The sequence below is a fragment of the Molothrus aeneus genome, chromosome 1 (genome assembly GCF_037042795.1).
Source record: "Molothrus aeneus isolate 106 chromosome 1, BPBGC_Maene_1.0, whole genome shotgun sequence".
In the NCBI taxonomy this organism is placed as follows: Eukaryota; Metazoa; Chordata; class Aves; order Passeriformes; family Icteridae; genus Molothrus; species Molothrus aeneus.
In genome coordinates, this window is record NC_089646.1 from 23621103 (window position 1) to 23642860 (window position 21758).

The window sequence follows — 21758 nt, forward strand, 5'->3', positions numbered from 1 at the left end:
ATATAAAATTGCAGCCTAGTACATAGTTTTAATGCTTAAGTGCTCTTTGCCTTCTGCTCAGGAAGAGAGTATCTGCCTTTTAATTACAGAAGATAACTGTTTTCACAAGGCTGAATTCATCAAGAATGGAGTGGGAGAAAAGTACTTAAAATCTTAAACATATTTGTAATTGTACAACCTTAAGAAAAATGTCAATGCAGAAACTTGCTGAAGAGTTCACCTTTATGAAATATTGTACTAATTATGGCTTCTGTCAAATGATTTTTCTATCAAGTGTGTTTTGTAGGCAATTATTAATCTGTTCCAAAGGCTTTAAGATGTGATACCTTTTGCATGTTCCAGGCATTTTTGATTGTTTGTTAGTTGTTTGCTTTTGTTTTACCTGTGTCTTCATCTGATCAGATTTATTGAGCACAAGCTTTGTCTTGATTGCTGTGTATGCCTTAAGGCAGTAGAAACACACAGCAATCTAACTTCCATTTGGTTGGTGTCGTGTATCATGTGTACCCTACCTAATTTAGTCTAATACATGCCACCAGTGGCTTAGTTTTATTAGTTTTTCTTAAGTTTTAACACAATATCTGACAACTTTGAATTTTGACAACTTTTCATTAAGATGAAGGGATATCATGTTGTTACACATCAAGACCATAATGGGTAGGGTTGTGTCTCCTTTTGGAACTCAAAAATTTTATGTATTATTCTGCCTGTCACAGCCTCTACCACTTACTGTTCAGCTGTTAAGTGTTACTAAGATATGATCATTTGATAGCTTGACTTAAAACACCAGAGATCAAATTTTCTGTGCACTTCCTAAAGTCTGTCTTTTGTTTGTGTCAGCAAAACATATTGCATCCTGTGCTTTCATTCATAGGAAACTGATACTAAAATCATAGTGTAGACTGATACTAAAATCATAGTGTAGACTTACATACACCTTTATAATAGCAGCTGTTTCAGTTAATAGAATCTCATCTACATTTACATCTTGTTTAGGGTCCTGCACTTCTTTGAGATTACTGTTCTTAAATGGATGCCACAGCTGAAGTCCCCCATAGCATTATGTGGATACCAAAACACCCCAGAAAAGTGCCTGAAGATAAATATTGATACTTTTGTTTCAAAAGGATGGTAGGATAACCTGTTCATACATTCCAATGAACAGTGTTGTAACTGTATGGAAAACAACTAATGCTTTCAGAGTATCTTAATCTCATATTAGGATGAGTTTTTAAGAATGAATTAATATATAAAGCCGTCTTCTGGGTATAAATTTTGAAAAGCTCTTGTGAGGTGTGAAGGATGACATGGCAAAGCAGAGAAGTTTTCTAGTTCAAAAATTAGTGGAAAACATCACATAACTTATTATAAACTTGCAATTTAGCAAAGTAGTAAAACCTTTCTTCCCTAATTCTTTTATAAAAGTTACAATTAATTGTAACATTTGTATCACCATTATTAAAATTTATTTCGGCAAAACTTTAGTCGTCGCCTGGAATTTACTTACTATGGCAAGTTGGATTATTTTAGAAAAGCTTAGGGAGCACAGGAAGAAACATTTTTCTTTAACATGTTTGTAAATCCATTTGTTAACATTGTGATAAGTTCTCCTACTTCCCCACCTCCCCTCCAAAAGTTGTTTCAAAAGGTTTTAGGACATTGAAGACTTGACTTTGTGCCATTTGGGGTTTTTTCAGCCTAGCTGGAGAATATTTCAGGATCCAGTTTTTAAAAACAGAAACCTGGTGGAGCAAGAGTGTGTTTCTGTTGGTGCAAAACTCTTTTGCCTTCTTATTGTTACTGAGCCTCTGAAACCTGGCAAAAGTGTCTGATAGACAGTGCCTTTTGAGACAGCACCCAACTGGTGACCCTCATCCCTAATGTCAGTGCCTTTAGCCTGGATGACCAAAGATCCTAATGTTTCAGGCTTCAAGTATGGATGACCTGTGGTTTTTCTAGAAAGCAGCACAAAACAAGCTTCTGTTGGCCTCTCATTTTTGTCACTAACAGCTTGTCCAATCCAGTTATTCCCTCTTGGCTTTGGGGCCTTCAGTACCAATGTGGGTCAGATGATTTTTTGACCCTCAATATCACCAGAGGGAGGCAGCATTTAATATGAGAAGAGTAAAATTACAAAGTAGTTAGGATCAGTCTGTAAATCATTTAAGTAGAAGCAGTTTAGTTAAGACCAGTTGAGCAACTTTTTTAGAAGTTAGTTTGAGGCATTGCTTTTGTTGAAGCAGTCCAGCATTGAAATGTGCTTGGTATACTTGTGTCAGTCATTGTAAACTGATTTAGAGTGAATTTTCATACACTTAACTTCCATTCTGTGTCCAGAAAATAACCCAGCTGTAATGAACTTAGCTGGTCCTAGATCTGTTCCTATTTAAACTCTTGGGATGGGGAAGAGCAGACCAGATCAGAACCCCACTAATTCTGAGGCTTTCCAGCTCACAGTGCCATCTGGCGGGGTTCATTCCAGTTCAGCGCCCTGGGTAATTAGCACTGCCAGCAGTACTCTTAACTTGATAAAGACTGGCTAAAAAGAATTGCCCGAGGTGCTGTTCCTCTCATTATCCTGTGTTGTCCTTCAAGATACCATAGCTATCTATAATTGTAAATTCTGGTGATCCCATTGGTTTTCTTCAGAGGACTCCAAATGAATGGCTGTCTCTGAAGCAGAAAGACTCTCAGGCTTTTATTTAGAATTTCTTCTTTAGAAATTTTCTTATTCCTATTATCACCAACTAATACTCATGAGACATTAAGTTTCCATAAGGGAAGACATTCTAAGGTCTTGTTCAAGCTATTTGGGAAAACCTGGCTGTGAGTGCAACATAAAAATCAGTAGATTGAAAATTCTTCATTTATGGGTGATTATTTCATGTTCATTCAGCCTAATGTTTCCCGTTTACTAAATTCAGCATCTGTTGAATAGAACAAATAACCTAAAGCTCTGTTTGGTTCAACAGATAAGCAGATTGAAACTTGCAAAGAACATTAATTCTTTACTTACAGGCTGGCTTTTCAGCTATGTGACATAATATGTTTAAAGTATTTACAGGTTGGTTGCTCATTTATCTTCTTTTAGTGGGTTTTTATCTCAGGATTTGAAAAGAGTTGTGATAACTCTCTTATTTGTTGATTAGCAGAATACAATCAGTAGACTTCACTAGGAAGACATCTCTTTATTCTCTGTGTTGGCAATTTTTCATCCACCTTACTTTCAGTTATCCTTTGTCTAGTATAAACATAGGAACGCAGAAGAAGCAGGCACTATGACCTTGCCTATACTTCAGATGTTAGTGCTTTGCCAAGACAACCCTTACTGCTTAGACCTTCTGAGAATGTGACAAAAGTGACAAAGCGACACTTTCTTCTCTAATACCAGTTAACTGTTCAACATCTCTTTGGGGGACAGACTAGCTTTTACAAAACTTGATAGCCTAACAGCAGATGAGTTTTAAACAGCTCAAGTGAGATTTACTGCCTAAATCTCAGTGTTGCTGTCTCCATGACTCTCTCATGGGTGAGAGAGAGATTATGGCAGATATTTTTTCAGTTGTCCAGGGTAAGGTGGGATGGATAAGCTTAAACCACAGCAAATGTGCAACTTCTAAATGATGCCAAAATTTCAAATTCAGGTTGGCTTTTTTATTTGGTCACTATTGAGTCGCCGGACACCCCAGTCAAGAATTCTTGGGACGTATATGTACTTAATAAATGATCAAAACAAATCCCACTTCAGGGCTCTGCTTTTTGTTCTTTTTGTGTTACTGAAATCTTCTGTAGGAATAATTACTTACCCGTGGTCAAAGGGAGTAGGCACTTGCTGTATCATTACTAGGGCAGATGATTCTTAAATTAGTCCCTCACCTTTTAAGACAGGTGGCAGTCTGTCTCAGTCTACATATTTTGGTTTCACTTTCACTCTCAGTAATCTTTCAGAGTTTATGTGTTATTATCATTCAGTGATGGGGGATTAGGAGCAATATCATTGGAAAAGCCTGAGCCTTTCTATCACAGGGCTGGTTATGGTCTGTCATGATGAGTTTCATGATATATCCAAGTGTTACTAGGTACTTGCAGCCAGAGTCTGTCTGGGTCTGGGATATATTGTAGTTACCACTTACAATACAGTTTGCCACAATGCATGTTATACATTCAGGTGCAGCTCAAAGTGGATTTTGTAGCATTTGTTCTATGCAGAATAACTATACCTTTCTGAGGCAAATTTGTGGCTTTTATGTTGGTGGAAAGTTTCAGGCAACACCTGACAAAAAATTCTATTTCACTTTTTCTTACCCTCATTATGCTCAGTTGCAGATACTGTTCCTGTGGAGACTTTCAGTCTGCTAAATAGAAAATTTAAAATATGCTTTCTACACTTAAATAAAGTGTTTGCATTGAAGCACTGAAGCCAGGATTTGTATGTTAGGCTTATTGGGCTTTTTCTGCTGTATTGTGAGGCAGTCATAACAAATGGTATTATTGTTATCAAATTCTGTTCTACAAAACGGGATTGCCTGGAGGGTTTTCAGCCATACCATAAGTATTTAATCACCAAACTGATGTTTTAGTCATTTACTGTGGTAGGCATTGAGAGTAATTTCAAAGTTTAATGGTTTCTCTTCATTGCTGCTAGGGCATGCTGCTTGCTCTGGGGTAGCTTGCTAGGTTAGCTCTCTGGTCCTCTTCAGCAGAGCTACACACCACCTCTCTCAGTCCCCAGCTGCTCTGTGATGTGGGATAATTCCATCCCTGGTGCAGGACATGAGGTTTATTTTTAGTATCTCGCATGCAGTTCTTGTTGGCTTCCAGCAAGTTGAGGTCTCACTATATGGTAGTTCTTCCTTCTGCTGTACCTGGCTTTCCACCATTTGTTGTGATCCATGAGCTTGCTTAAGATGTATTCAATTTTATCATCCAGATTATCTATAAAGAATATTGCAGGGCTGTCAGTTTGTCTTTCAGGCATTAACTACTGTTTTTAGATAGAGATCAGAAGATTCAGAAGTCTTTGCCTTCTTACATTGGATGAGTGATCTAAATATGACCTGGGCCAGCACAGAACATTTCTCATTGGACACCAGACTGTTTGAGAACTTCTGACAAAGAATAAGTCTGTGAGGACATGTTAATCTGAAGTTTAAGCAGTGTCTGGAACATCTTTTGAAGTTATAGTAGTTGAGAAATGCAAAATCATGATGTGGATCTCCATTCATGCTCTTTTTGTACTGTGTAAAAGTAAAAAAGTGTAATTACTTGCTTGTAGCAGCTTGTCTGAGGTTCCTTTTTGTTGTCAGTTTGTAAGTTGGTGACTCATCCTTTTAAACTTTTTCCTTAAATGAATATAAAAAAAGAAATAGGTGTTTGTACTCGAGAAGCTGTGAGAGATGAACAGACCCTTCTCTTTCTGTAGCTGTGAATTGGAGATGAGTTTGATTTTAGGAGGTTGAAGTTTGAATATAATAATGTTTGTGTACAGGTACATGAAGTGTGACTGTACAGCTGTACTTGTACAGGATGCGCTATGTCTATGAATTTCTTCACAATTAGAAGGGTTTTTTTGACAGTAACAACAGCAAACATGTTTTATAGTATTTCCTAACATCCTTCCTTGGAAGCACTGAGCACTTTCAATTTCTGTTAACTGTAATACCTCTGAAAATGAGGCTGTCCAGATCTGTTACATTTTCTGAGAATGTTAAGGAATAACAAGCATTCATAAAGCAACATCCATTTTTAAATGGTGTAGAATGTATTTCTGTTCTAAAAAGTATTTTATGCATGTGAACTAAAAATATAGCTATTGATGCTTTACAAATGTAGCTTCATTGATTTTCAGGGATGTTTTTCAGTATTGTCCTCTACTGGTGTATAGGCAGTGATTAAATGTTGCAGCTTTTGATCAGACTTTTTTTAAAGTGCTTAAGAGATTAATTTTCACATTATGTTGGAGCCAAATTTTATTTTACCATGGAGTTTTACTCTAGAAATAGTTCAATCAGACCATATTTGAAACTAATCAATGGACAGTGTTACCCAGCAGTCCACATTACTGGCACAAGTGCCAAAGGTCAGAATCTGCTGAAGGTAGCTGAATAAATAAATAATGCTGCTGTTGTAATTATAGCAGTACATTAACTGTCATAACTTACATGATTTACACAAGTAATCCCCTCCACTCTGCAAGTTAGTTCTCTTCTGTCTCAAGAGTAAGTATTTAGTTCCTAACAGCGATTGATTCTTCTCTGCATTTCTGACTTTCTGCCAGTTGGAGCATACTGGCATTTAAAAGTGAAGATAATGTTGTACCAGGGTGTTGGTAATTTTGGTGCAGTCTGTGATGTGGGAATTGGTGCTAGTATATTGGTTTGGGATTAAGGAAGTTATAATTAGAACTAGGTAAATGCGTATATCATCTAAATACCTAAGTTCTTCTATTCAATTGTTCTTTTGCTGTGGGAAATGATTTTGAAAAGTATACCTATTGTCAGTCTGCATGCTGCTCTCTTGTGACTACAAGAGAGTAAAAAAACACTGGTGACTCTCAGTGTTTTTCTGTTTATAAGAAACAACATCTTGTGGCAGAATTTAGTCTTAATATCCATTTCCCATTTTTCAAACTGGTGGAAAGCTGAGTAGCTGCTGTAAATGACACTTCTGAAAATCTGGAAATAAACAAGTAATTTTTCCTGCACCATTTTATTGTCCCTTTTATGCATTAAAAAGAAAGAAACATATTTTCATTCTTGTTTCATTGTAGACTGGAGATTTGATAGGATATTTCAGACAATAATTTTTTTTTTCTAAATGCTATGAAGTGAAGATGCCTGTTTCCAAGAGTATTGGGCTTTTGCCCAGAAGCAGGACTTGAAAAACCTGTGAGCTGCGAATTGCAAGTTGTTAGTTTATTTAGCTACTAAAGCTGAGAGTCAAGGAGCGAAATCGATTGTTCTTCACTACTGAAGAATACAGATGAAATTTTTAACAGAATTCAGTACTACTTGCAGGATCCAAGCAAGGTCTTATCAGCATGATGGGAGAAGCTGAAGGCAATGTCCTGACAGACAGGTGAATAGTGTTAAAAAATGCTCTGGGTTGGCTTTCATATGTGCTAAAAACGTGTCAAGTGGATCATGGTTGACTGTGTTCCCGATGCTTTCCCAGGGTAAGATGCTCATTCTCTGTTGATTCTCAGAGGTGTATCAATGCAGAGAGCCTGTTCTAAATGTCCTTCAGCTTCTGTTTCCTTGCATCCTTCCTCCTCCATGAGTAGCTCCTGCATTTACGTACTTGGCTCGTGCTTGCAATTTTTGTAACTCAGCAGAGACTTGACATTGAATTGTTTCAAAACTGCAGATTCAGAACTGATGGAAGCAGCATTAAGTTCTCCACAGGCTTAGTTGTGGCATAATTAAGCTGGTGTGTCTGAAGACAGGATAAGACATTGTATCAGTGTGTATTTGTTTCACATTTTGTTCACACCAGCAAAATCTATTTTTCTAGAAATACAAAATCTGGAAGTATTTTTAATTGAAAATTTTAGTTATAAAGAATTTGTTTTCCTTGGCTCCCATAACTGCTGGTGGACTTTTCCCTACTTGTCACTGGAACGATAATAGATCCTCGACTGTCGTTCATGAGAAGGAATTTGGTATCTGAGGCTCCCTTGTGATATGAGCATCACAGAATGTGTTTTGGTCAGCAGTAGCTTTTTGCTGTGCTGCTTCTCTAATTTATAGCTTTTAAAATTTGATTAAAAATATGAATTTAAAGTTATGTTGCATTAGTAGCTGGACAGTTCTTTGTGTACCTGAATGTGTGGGGTTAAAAGTGCTATGATTTGTGCATGCATCCGTCACTACTAGTGAGGTTATTTCCAAAGTCTTAGATCCTCATATGGAATTTGTCAGTTAAGAACTTGTGTAATACAAGAATGTAACATTTTCATTTTCACATGTATTTAGCTTTCATATGTGCTCATCTTCATCAGTGTTTAAACAGAAAAAAAAATAGGATCTGCTTATAACTGCCATGGTAGGTTTTAATCTGTTAATTCTGAAGAAGTGAAAGTCGACAACTTTGAAAGGAGGGAAATCTGGCATGCCCAGATGCTTCTGTTAAAATATGCGAAATACTCGAGGAGAGACAAGGAGTAATTCATTTGTCCTTGAGCTACACATCTAATTTTGTAGACAAATAAAGACTGTAAAGCTGCTTTTAAAAAGCCAACTTAACTTTCCATTACAGAAGATTTCAATCAAGTTGGAGAAGAGAGTTCTTGACCAGTGGCACCACATGTCGTTTATTACTTAGAAATAAAACATTAAAAAAGCAAAATCTCTCTGTAGTTACTCTTGAAGTCAGGTTGTTTGCTTTATGTCATTGGAACATTTGAACAAATTCTGCTTTTCTTTTGGAAAAACTGAAAGTATTTTATTGAGATAAACTTACAGTTTTAGTAGAATGTAGTAATATCCTAAGGGAACAACTGAAAACTTTATCCTTCCCATTTTTGAGAAACTAAATCATTTTGAGAAACTAAATGTCTCTTTAGTTGGGTTTAGGGATGGTTGACTGGCTGTTTTGGGGTTTTTTTTTTCTCTTAAACTTTGAAGTAGAAGGAGACCTTTCTTTTCTTGTTTAGAATTTTTAAATTTACTGGATTTTTTGTGAAATAACAAAAGATACATATTTTTAAAATAGAAAAAAATCACAAAGTTGAACTAATTAGAAAAGTAGTAGGGAGGAGGTAAGTATTAAGTACTTAGGTGAGCATATTTGGCTCAGCACATGTTCAGGTCCTTCTCCTCTAAACAGAGCAGGAGCCATATGCCAAGCTGTCATCCTAAGAAAGGAGAGGAGGCTGAAGAAACCCACAAAGAAATACAAATAAAAGGACAAAAGCATAAACCAGCCACAAATCAGAGCTGATCTCTCAGTGATGCATTTAGACTGGGGCTTCTCAGCTCTCTTGGGGCCAGATGAGAACTAGAAAGCTCTTCAGGTGACATCTTGCGCTGTAACCAAACGGTGACGGGGAAAGGGGATCTGTGTGTCCTGTTCAGTTTGGATGTTCCTGAAGAAGTTGGATGGAAGCCTGGCTTTCTCGACTGGTGAATATCACAAGCAAATATGCTGTCTTTTCTATATTTGTTTTCTTACAATTGCAGTGTATTTATTAAAAAAACTCATGGTATTTGAGTATTTATTAGTCAATGTTGAAAGTTTAAAGTTTTAGGGTCTTTATTTGTATGCTGGAGCTACATTTATGAAATGTATTGTAGTACATAATGCTGGATGCTTCAATTGGAAAGTAATGATTCTTGTTTTCAGATTTTATTGATAAGATCTTTTACATTTTGAATTTTAATTGGTAAACCCCAATGTGCTTGTTTTACTTATTTGAACAAAACTTCTGTTCTTGTTAAGAAAAAAAATTTTAAATGGATTTTCTTGTGTAAACCACTGTAAAGTGATTAAAAGTGATAAGCTCTTCAAAAGGCAGTGTCTTACTGTATTTGAATAGCTTACATACTAATTGGTTTTTAAACTGTGTGCCTGGCTCACCTGTGACTTTTTGTTCATCAGCATGTTTTGCTACAAGGTAGTGTGTCTTGTAATCTGCTCACCTTCTGGTCTTAGAGTATTCTCTTAATAAGTATTTTGCTACTTTGATATTTCTTTGTGTTTTCAGTAACTTGATCAGCTTTTTGTGTTATAGCAAACTTTTTTAAAAGCTTCATATGATACTTGCTTGAAGAGAAGTTTGCTTTTATCTGTCTCTGAAATAAAAATTAAAAGGAATTTCTGTAAATTATTTTAAAATTCCTATGAAATTGAAAAATGAGATCAGGTTATTTCATTGCATTTGTCCTTTATAATGACATTTGTACCTTTACCTTTGAATGTCTTGATTTTTAGGTATCAGTCTATGGAACAGTAACTTGGGGGTATGAAACTGAAAAGGAATTAATTAACTGGGTGTTGGTTTACATTTAAGATTTTGTTTAAGCAAAGTATGTAAATGGAAAAATAATCTGGGTCTGTCTCACATATGCAATATTAACTTCCACCTTGTTTTCACTAGTGATTAATTGGAAGCTTTCTGTAGAATAGTGGGTAAGGCTTTGTAGAGGATGTCATTAGTTAAAGAGGAAAACTTTCACCTTTAACAGGATTTTGTCTTCTCTACAGCTTGCCCAATTTAGGCAGCGGAAGGCACAAACTGATGGTCAAAATGGATCAAAGAAGCAGAAAAAGAAGAAGAAAACAGCAAACATCAAAGATGAAGAATCAATACAAGATGGGATTGAAAGTGATCGATCTCGAAGTGATGAAATATCCACATGCAGCAGTCGAAGGGGAGGAGCTGCTACTGCTGACTTTGCTATTATCAGGACTTTGCATAGTGGAGAAATTATCAAACACACCCCAGCTTACACCATTGAGGTAAGTTTGTCTCAGGCTACAGTCACTTTTGGGGGTGAGTGGGCATAAAATAATCCATTCATTTTGAGAGTGGAAATAAAGGAATTGGATGAGATTTTGCACACTATTTCCTTTCTTCTTCTGTCTGACTTAGTATGTCCAGAGAAGACACTTTCTACTTGCCTGCTGGCATAATTTTTTTATTGTAGTCAGTTCCCTGTGGGGTATGGAAAGTGTGTTTGTATTGCTATACTCCTTAAATGTGCATAAATTAATTTTGTTTTATTAGAAGTTGTGGATTGAAGTGTATTTTTGATTTCTGCACTTATGGCTACACCAAAATGTGAAACTAAACATCTTTCTTGTATTCATGATGTAATTTGAGTTGCTCTGGTTAATGAGGACAGGGAGTGAATTTAGAAATCACTACTGAGACTTGAGTGGCTTAAGAGATTGGTGAACAGTTACTCTACTTTTACTACTTAAAGAAATATAATTCTTATTGCCATTTGCTGAAAGGACTTGCTCTGGGAAGTTTGGAAGATGCTGTGTGATGTACACTGGCAGTCCAGTTTAGTTCTGGGTGGACATGAATTCATGTAATGTCATTACAGATAGAAGGGACAAGAAAGGCTAATATAATTTACAAAATAACTTATTCCATTTTTGAAACCAGTGATTCTGCAATGACATGAGTGGCATTCTGAGGAAGCATCTCAATGCAAATTCCCAGCTCTGTGCAGGTGAATATAGTAATTTTTGAGAGATGTGGTACAGATGAATGCTCTGCATTTTGACTTGCCAGTCCTGTATTGGGATAGTCCATTTGTAACAATTTTGGCTCCATTATTGAATTTCCAGCAACTGAGGACTAACTGAGAAATTACACTTTTTGAAATGTTTTTGCATTTTTGTTAACAAAACCCCCAAACTTACCATGGTGGAGAGGCAGATGGACTAAATGATACATGCAAATGAAAACATGTAAAGTAATTGATCCATTTATTTTACAGTTTTAAGCCTATAATACACTGGATTATATATATAAGTAATAGATATATCTATATATTAATACACTAGGCATTTTGAACCTTGTACCTTGTAGGTATGTGCCTTTAAAATGTAGCTTTTAATTCTTAGAAAGCTCATGTTAAGACTTCAAAACTGTAGTAACTCAATAAAACTGTCTGTTCAACTCAGATTTTCTTGGAGGAGGTAAGAAATTTGATAACAAAATAACTGTTTTCTTAGATGAAGATATGACTTCTTTGACTTCTAGGAAAAGAGAAAGATGTATTTTATTAAATGAATCAGATTATCTGCAGCTAATGAGAGCGGACTGCTAGGGAAGAGAGGTGTTTAGAGAGAATAATTTAAATTGTTGTTTTAATAATGCAACAGTCTGCATAAATATGACAACTGTATGAAGTAATTTCCTTGATCAAATATATTTTGAAGTTGCAGATGGACTCTGCTAATGTATTTCCTTTGTTAGGATGAATAGTTCTAGTACAGTGGGAGGAACAGGGCCAAGTACAGAGTCACAGAATAACTTGGGTTAAAAGGGACCTTTGAGGTCGTCTGGTCCGATCCTGTGCTCAGAGTGGGTCTAATTAGATCAGGTTGGTCCTAGTGGCCTGTGTTGGCCTCTAAATGCACACAGTACAAGACAGAGATGATTTTAGAATTGGAAAAAATATCTGCATTTCAGTTGCTAAAGACTGTATGTATGATACATCTTTAGATGGGGTATGATTTTTCTGAGGTCTGTCTTACTTCCAAAGCAACTTGTCTTTTGTTTAAATAAATAAATATGGAGATGCACTGGGGTTTCTGGTTTGCTGGTGGAGGTGGTTTGTTTCTTTTTTAAAATGTAGCTTTAAAAGAGTAAGCACTAGAATCATGTGAATTTGTAATTTGACTCTGTTGAGTAACTTAGTGACTTTTATACCAGTATTCATTTCCACAAAAAAGTAAAAACACCCTGCTCCCAATTAGGAGAGCATTTTTCTTTGTTAAATGTGGTCTGTAGCTTCCTTACTCATATTACTTAAGTAAATAATTGGTAATTTGTAGTTGGAAGGTGATGGCTAAAGTCTTTGCAATATTAATAGAAGAGGAAAAACTCTGAAAGCGTTTCAGTGAATCTCATAATTTACTGGTTTTAGTTTTGCAAGTGCAATGATTTGGACCCAGAGCCTGTATTACAGTAATTGGATTGGAGCTTGCTGAGTTGAAGTGGCAGCCACTGTAATAGGCAGTTTCAGGCTAATCTCTGCCACGGAGAATTACAGCTTTGAGTTGTTTGCTTTTTCACCCAACATTAAGTTGTTGTAGGTTGCTGTGTCAGAAGAGTGAGACAGGATTACTGGAAGGATTATGCAGGATCATTTTCTAGCTAAACTTTGATTCTACTTATTTATTTCATCTTTTACTGGAACTGATACTTAGAATTGTTCTTTCTGTACCACAAAATACAGACTCAGAACATCTGACTATACTGCCTGTCTATCTAAAAATCTTGGCTGGGCTTCTCTGTGGTAGTTTTGTGGGTAGAAGTTTATTCTCCCTGCAGTTCTTCTGGTATGATTTTAAGTCCCCAGGGGAATTAGCATCTCCAAATACAAGTAAAAAAGGGTTCTCTTACTCAATATCAGAAAGTGAAAGAGAGATACTCCTCTGAGAGCTTATTTCCCTTGTGAAGGCAGAAGAGTTTCTTTTCAGAAAGGACAAAAGTGTTTAGAGTACAAAGTGGGGTTTTTTTCAGTCATCCAATTCCTTTTTTTTTTCTTTTGTATTCCTAAGGGTGGGTTCCTCTATCCCCCTGTGTTCTCTTCAGTTGCAGAAACTAATTGGAAGAACTATCATTGTTTAGCCATTACATTTTACATTCCATCTGAACTCATTTGTAATCTCTAAGGTTTCCATCCACTGTTGAGGAACAATTTACAAGATTTCTTAGAGAAGTGCTAGTTGGTATTTATTGGGTGTCTTGTTTCATGAATGCTTTTTGTCTTTTTTTCACAAAGAGAATATTTTTGTCTTTATTCTGTTGCACCCCGATATCTTTAGATGTTGATATCCATAGTGTCCTTTAGGTATTGACATTCATAGTGTCCTTTTCCATATAGAAGTAAAAATAACCTAGACCACATAATAAAATGAACTGGAATCAATTAAAATCTTGGGTTTAGGATTGCTTCTTTTTGTGACTTCTGCAGCTAAAAATGGAAGAAAACAGAAGTCACTTCTAAGGTAGATAATTGCTGAGATCATCTTTTCTGGGAAGTCTGGAAACGATGGATTGGAGCACGCTGCTTTGCAAGAATGTCTTAATGCCAGAAAAGCAAAAGAAATTAACCTGTGTCACAGTAAAATTGTCCTTGAGTCACCTGGGTAGTAAAAGCTATTATACAAAGCTTCTTAGAAAAGAAAAGTTCAAAGTTCTGTGATGAAGAATACCTGCTAATTGACTAAGGTTGGATTAGTAACTCGTCTTTTGGTTTTTAAAAGTCCTTTTGGTAATAGTTTTAGAATAGCTTAACTGTTAGCAGTTAACAGTTAACAGTTGTAAAGTGGTAAAGTTAACAGTTTTAAAGTGGTAAAGCTCCATGTTCTTGTTTCATTTCTCTAAGGTATTCCAGTTGTTAGTGTCAGAGATTTTGACAGACAAGGATCAGCAAGTGATTAAGAAGAAGACTCTGGGTAGGATTCTTGAGAACTGATGAAGAAAAGTGAGAGAAATCAGAAAGTATGTAAGCAGTATGGAGAAACAGTGAGGATGCCTCAGTGAGAAAAGGCATAAGTGGTGAATGTGGTAAGACATTCCTCTGATGGAAGCATGAAAGCAAAGAGCAACTAAGGACTTTGACTAGAGAAGAGTTATTCTGGGATGTACAGCAAGGTGGAGGAATTGAAAAAAAATATGGATAAATAAAATGTAGCAAAATTAGCCCAGTCTCTTCAGATAATACAGCATCCATTGAAACATGTTTTGAAATTGAAGAATGAAGAAAAGCAAATGTTTGGAAATATTCTGTTCAGTAGTAAAGGCAGTGCCACAAGAGAAGGTAGGAAATTCTCAGCAGCATATGGTTCTGTTTGAAGCCAGTCATTCTTTCTATTCACCATCTGGCCAGAAAATTGCCAGGATAACTTGTCAATTTTATTTGATTCATAAGACAACCTCTGGTATTACACCTTCCTTTATCTCTGTAAATACTCATATATAATAGATTTACTGGCACAGAAATTACCTGTATTGGAGGATGGTCTCTGCAATTACAGGGTATCTCACTTTAGATTAAACATTTATAAAGCCATGGTACCAGAGAATAGAAACCTAATTGAATGTATAGGTTACCACTGTTGATGGTGTTTTCTGATACCATCAGAGGTTTACACACTGCAGAGCTCAGTACCTCGCTGCAGGTTATATTCAGCTCTGGCAGAGGTTTATCTCCACTAAAATGCACTCAGTTTCAATTTGATCATAGTAAATTGGTTTGGATCATAAATTACTAGAGAATTTGAGTTGAATGTTTTTTGATATTAGGAGCTAAGAAGGACATGATTAGGCAATATAAAAGAATAGCCCTTCATATTCAGAATGTTCTACAAGTATTAAAGGCCCATAAGGTACAGGATTACTAAAGAGAGAGTTTTATGTCTGGGATATTCTATTTACATTCTCTTTGCCTCACTTCTAGTCTGTTTACATTCTTTTTGCCTCACTTCTAGTCCTTAGTTAGACATACTTGTGATCCTCTATGAATTGCTAGAAACCCATCTGAAAATGGCCGAGTCAAAATAACTTGGTCTATAATTAATCCAGCCTTTTGTAGTTACATTTTAGTGACAGTTTTCACTGAGGTCGTAAAAAACTCAGTAGTTTCCTTCAGATAGAATTCTGTTCGATGAATATTCAGGCTATGCCTTCATCCATTGCAATTCAAGTAGTTGAGAACCAACTGTATGTTGGTTCTTGCAAAACGTTTTATTGTCACCTATGGGAGTTTTCCAAAGAAATATGAAAATCACTTTGCAGTTGTTGTGGCAAATTTTGTATATGAGTTCTTTTGTGAATCCTGGGATATAGTTGGGTGCTCAGTGTCCAAGAACATGACTTCTGAGCAGTGTTTAACTGCATACAGAAACAAGTTACTCTAAAATGAGCCTGCTGTATTCCACAGGCTGATACTTTTTTTTTTGTATCATCTTGCAGTATTTCCTCTGAAGTATATAGACAGAACTTCTAAAAATTTTCTGAATACTGTTATCATTAAAGGTACCATCTGCAAAATTGATGGAAATAGTTGCCTGTAAAGTCTTCGAGATGTCTCTTCAATTTATTTTAGCAATCAATTACATTGTCAGTGAAGAAAATACTAAATAAGGTGTAAAGTATTTTGCCAGAAGAGAGTAACTGTTTGCAGCAAGAAAATACTGTGGGACACAGTTAATAGAATATGTGCAAAACAGCTGTGAGGGTGTAACAAATACCTGCTTCAAATTCCATGAAGCATTGAGTGACCTGATAAATAGCCTTCTTGGCATTATCCTGTCAAAGATTTTGTGTTGCTAAGAGTGTGTAGTAAGAATTTTTTGAAATTATTTCCATTGAGACTGGACCCCTGGGGCTCAAATGAGCTATGTAAAACCTAATTACTTTTGTTCACCAAAGAAGATTTGAAGCATACAGAACAGGTAGCTTGATACTGGAAGGAACTATATTTGAAATAAACTTGGTCAGATCTTAGGAGGTAACAGATGCTTGGAGGTCAAGATGAATGCCTGTAAAATGTTGACTATTTGTAATGTTATAGATTCTGATAGCAAAAGAATATAATGAAGTCTTACAGTCTGGGGTGTAATGTGTGAGCTCATAGGATTTAATTCTCTTTAACTGGTTTTTAGCAGGGTTTGCATGATCCCCTTAGCACAGGAGACAGTGCATTTAACTGGAGTTCATTTGGCCATCTTTCTGTCCTAAAAATCATAGAATCCCTTGGCAAAATGAATTTGTTTTAACATGCAAATAACTATCTAGATCCAGGACTGAAGTTGGCAGTTTGAAAAGGTTACTTATGCTGCTAACAGATATTGTACACCTAAACTGATGGAACACTATGTGGTTTTGATGATTTTGTAAAAAAATATTTTAGGCTTTTTTTTAAATTATAGATTGGTATTCAGAAAGGACCAGCAATATATTAACTTTTTAAAAAATATCACTTCTGGCCAAATTGCCATAACAAAACAAGAGAATTATTTTCAATAATCAACTTGCTATGAGAATTAATATCTTCTCACTCCAGCCTAAGCTTCAACCTACAAATTATTTTCCTTTTTCTATAATTATCTACTGGGTTTATCTGTCTATAGTTTATCTGAGGATGTACAAATTCATTTTTCATCTCCATTATAAACAAGAGACTGTTTTTATAATTGAAAAAGGAATTTTTACAAGGAAAAACTATTGAAGAAGTGGGACTACTTGTTCCTGTTTTTTGTATGTTGGAGAAGTGCCTATATTTCATGCTGTATATAAAGATTTCTTGAAGAGTTCTTAGATCTAGCTATATATATACACATCTATAGTAACTCTTCTGATCTTCTATAGGAATGCTTCTAATTACTCTTTGTGAAGACTCCTGAATTGGAACAAACCATGAAAAATTGTAAGAAGATAACAACCATATTTGTTATCTCTGTTATGAAAAAAAATAACATGGTTTTCTCTGATTTCATATCTTCCAGAGGATTTTGTCCTAGACCAAGGACATAGACTAAAAACAAGATGTAATTTTTTTGAATGAATGTATATATACACAAATATTGATATTGATATAAATATAAATAATATTAATAAAATATATTTGTGTGAAAAATGAAATATTTTAAAATACTAATTTTGTATTTTATAGCAGAAACACTTTTGTTACCCTAGAGTTTTCTTTCAAGTGCACTTATTTCATGATCATGCACCTTATATACATAATTTTCATCTTTTCCCATGAACATTTTGATTCTCAAACTTCATACAGTTTATGTAGTTCATCAGGATACACTGTGTTTCATTCAGGCATCTGCCATGGCACATCTGTGCACAGTTTGTAAGGCTTTGTTCCCTTCATTCCTCTACTACATTAGATCACAAGATTTGAGTCTTTGTCTTATTTTCCCTTGGTTTCCATGGAAGCTGTGTTTGTTTTAGAATTCTAGTTAGCATCAAAAGTCTTGCATATATGAAAATTATGTTCTAAACAAGATTGTGTTCTTAAGCCAGCAAAGTTTCTAATTAGGTAAAATTGATATAGCAGAGACAATTTATTTACATTATACTTCTGAGTTCTTTTTAAAAAAACGAAAATAAATCCCAGGAAAGTAAGTTTAATTTTCAAAATACTATTTTGTACCTGTAGTTGTGTGAAGATTTTATCAGGTAATTATAGTGTTTCTGTGATCATAGTTCAACAGCAAAATGTCTTTGTTAAAGCTGGTATTTCAAGGAAGTAAGTGAAGGTGACCCTTGCTGTACATATACTCTTATTAAATTCACATACACCTTTGTGTTTTCAAATACTGTAAAATGGAAAATGTCTTGTTTAGTATTTTTAGAGTGCCATCATTGTAAATATTTTAATATTTTATTTTAGCCGGAAAGTGAAATTTCCACCACAGTAGAAGATTACAGTTCTGAGGTAAGACTGAAGTAATGCTTTCCCAGCTTTTCTTTCAACCTTTTCTGTTACATGTTTACTGCAATGCTGTGCATAGTTTTTCAAAAGGAGAAGGAAAGAAAGAGCAGATGTGATATTATGGACAAATCTGTTGCATGTTATTACTGGTATGATCAATGTACCATTAAAGCAAGCATTATGTCAACTCCTATAATAACATACTACTATAATAAATATGCAGTAAATACATAAACTGTTGTAGCAGTGTCATCCTTAAGGTCGTATTAATGCTTTGTATAGCCATGGGACTATTGGCTGTGCATAATCTCTACTAATTTTCTGTGAGAGACTATTTAACAAGTCGATTACATTTTAATGAGTTTCAAAGCAGCCTCAGTGACTGGCTGAGTGTCAGTCTGCTGGTGGGAGATGATGAGTGAGATGATGAGATGATGAGCCTGTGCATCATTTGTTGTTTGGCTGGTTTGTTTTCTTTCACAGAGATACAGCTGACTGTATCTCAGCCCATGAATTTCAGTTGCTTTTGCCCTTCAGTTCTTCTCTCTTCCACCCTGCTGGCACAGGGGCTTAGCTGCTAGCCAGAGTCAGCCCACACATTGACATCTACAAGTCATCTCTGTCACATGGAAGGGTAGTTGTGTATGTGGAACTTGGGTCCTGTCAGATAAAACAGTTATGTTTGTAAGGAGTAAACTGCCTCATGCATAAATGCTGGTCAAGAACATGCCAGCAAGAAACAGCCATGGAACATCTGAATACAGTGGGAATTGGTTTTAGTGTGAAAATCTAATTTTTCATGTCTCAAACAATCACTTTGTGTAGGGACAGTCTGGGTTTTATTTTGCAGTTCTCTGTGCTAAACAGTTTAGAGCAAACGCACCCAGAATCTTAAGCTTGGCAACAAGGAAGAGGGGATGAAGTAAATCAAATTAATCTCATTGCTGTTTGCCATCAAGAGTGTAGCAGACATACTTTTGAAGAACTGCCATGACCGTAGTGCAGCTTTTTAGAATATGCATCACCATGGTATATGATTACTTTTAAATGGAATTTGCTGTATGTGAAGAATGAACCTTTGAAAGCGGTTGACAATGTCATTGATATTCATGTATTTTGACAAGTGAGACATATTACATATATAATGAAGTATGGATGAAATTCTGATCACTTCTAAGGTGGTAGGAAGCAGTGCTGGAGACTGATTGCAAAAGCTGAAGAAAACATGTCATTGCACAGGGCAACAAGATACAGAAAACATGTGGTATAATGCCTCATGGTAATTGTGGATGTGTTCTGATTTTAGTGTTTGGGGCTTCAGTTTCAGTTGAATTTAAAGGTCTCATTTTAACATGAAGTTTCACATCTACACGCTTCATTCTTCAAAGATTTCCATAGATAACCTGCAGAGGATATTAGGGAGCAAATTTTCAGATACTGAAGACATAGAAGAGTAGAATTGCTTAATAGGAAGAATAGGAATAGGAAGAACAAAGATATCTGAATATTCCTTACAAAAATTACCAATTTCCTAAAAAATGTAGTAGCAGATGCATTACTAGGCAGTTCTTATTCCTGCAAAAAGACTTTTTACCTTGCTGGGAGTTATTTTCTAAGACATAAATAGGCAACACAAAACTTATGAATAGTAGCATAATACTGGCTCTCATAAAGAGCATGCTCAAGCTGTCAGATTTTCCATCTTTTCTAATAAACTCTTTTTAATTCCAATTCATTACAGTTAGTTGGTATCTGAAATGGGGAGACATCGCATTTAGGAATGCAAATATTTTAGGAGCTGATTTTTCAATATGTTTCACATCAGCTGTAATGTTATTTTTATAATTAAAAGCTCTGCTTCCATTCATGGACACACTGTAAATAAAATTATCTGAAGCCTTTTCAGTTGAAGATGAGAATAAATTAATTTTTTTCTGTAGCAGCATAATTATGCAGATATATAAATTATTGAGCTTATGGTTTTTTTCAAGTACATTATTTTCTTTTCATAATGCTAAGAAAACCCATATTTGAGGAGACATTGGCCTGTTGACCCTTCTTTTTCCTTATAGATTAGAACATCTGTATTATTTTTAGTGGTTTTGCCAGAAATTAAGCTGAATTGAGGTTGTCATGCTTCGAATTCAAATAGGTTGTAAATAGTTTGTTTTGTTGTTGTTGTTGATAAATTAAATCAGATGGTGTTAATTCTTCAGCCCCTTATCCTAAGGAATTGATAAAACTAAGTGATAAGGTATTTCCCTCTTTAGGAGACTTACCAGACACAAAATTAAAAGGCAATACAGTTACCTAAGCAAAACTGAAGGTATGTTTATATAAGAATTCTTGTATTAAAGGAAATTTATTTTAAATACAGTGTTTTCTTCAATTTTGCTCAGCCACCTTTCTAATACCTACACTATCAAGGTGGTAGCTGACTGAAGACTGGTAAATCCTTCCTATGTCCAGCTTGTCTTTTGGGACAAGTTCCTCCATGTGAGCAGCAATGACACCTACCTGCATAGTCTTAAATGATAATGGTGGTTAGCTATTTAAGGTTATGGTTTAAACTCAGAACTAAGGGAAGTTAGGCTTTTCCTAACAGTTGAAATTTTGAGGGATATTATAACTGTGGAAGGTAAAGTTGCCCCCATACATTTTCTATATGCCTCAGTTTTATGGTATAACTGAAAAGCTGTTCCATCTGATTTTTTTCTCTTCTTGGTTCTCTTTCCAAAATGCAAAGTATATCTCTGAAAAGATGGCTAATACAAAGTATAGAAAGTTGTTTGTTTTTATAAATTTTAATGAAATTCTATACCTCAACCTTAACTACTGCATAAATTTAGAAATCAGTTGCTATTCTGTTACTGTATAGAAAAATGTATTAAGCCATGATATTTTAAAAAGACATCAGTGGTTCTCCTTTAGAAGTTACTAACCTTAGTTACAGGATTGTAACTAATTTCGCTACAATCTAAAAATGACCTTTGTTTATGGAGTATAAACCCTCCCCACCAAAACCTCCAAAATATGCTGAAATTCATTTTCCCAAGCTAACCTAATTGCTAATTTTAGCTAAGTTTCATATAGTCAGTTGTGACATAACTAGAAAATTCAGGAGAGGCTAAGAACATTGACAAGCAGTGATCAAGGTCTAAATATTAATTTTTAGGAAGGAATCAGGAGTCCAAAATGTACAATAATGGGTGAAGGGGGAAAGAAAACATGAGGTAAAATTGTTAATATGTTCCAGATACTTCTGTATGTTTCTACTACCAAATCAAATAAGTCTTTTAAGCAGAACAGTATATATTGATTTATGCTGAGCATGAATTTATTATTTATAGAGGGAAATCTCTGTAGCAATGGTATTAATGTTGTAAGTAGTTACACATTATATATTATTACTGCTATTTTTGAGATAAAATTTCAAGTCTTCCAAGGTCTAAGGAACATTAGATAGCGTAGAGTGATTTCATAAATGTAATCCTGACCTCTGGTGGCATTTGTCATGAATCACTACCTTAATCCGGTGGTGGTGGTTGGTTTTCCTTGTGTTTCTCAGAAAGATTATTTTCTTTTGCCTTAAGCATATGTATTAACTGATGCAGTAGAAAT

At 35.3% G+C, this 21758-nt stretch overlaps 1 protein-coding gene across 3 annotated transcripts in view; it reads left to right on the forward strand.

Moving 5' to 3' along the window:
* Positions 1-21758, forward strand: part of AKAP9 (A-kinase anchoring protein 9) — a 105656-nt gene that overhangs the window by 14757 nt on the left and 69141 nt on the right. For all 3 annotated transcript variants that reach the window (XM_066553213.1, XM_066553222.1, XM_066553231.1), the window contains exons 2-3: positions 10204-10458; positions 18096-18140. In XM_066553213.1, coding sequence (XP_066409310.1) covers positions 10204-10458; positions 18096-18140 — 300 coding nt within the window. The remainder of the gene's footprint in view (positions 1-10203; positions 10459-18095; positions 18141-21758) is intronic.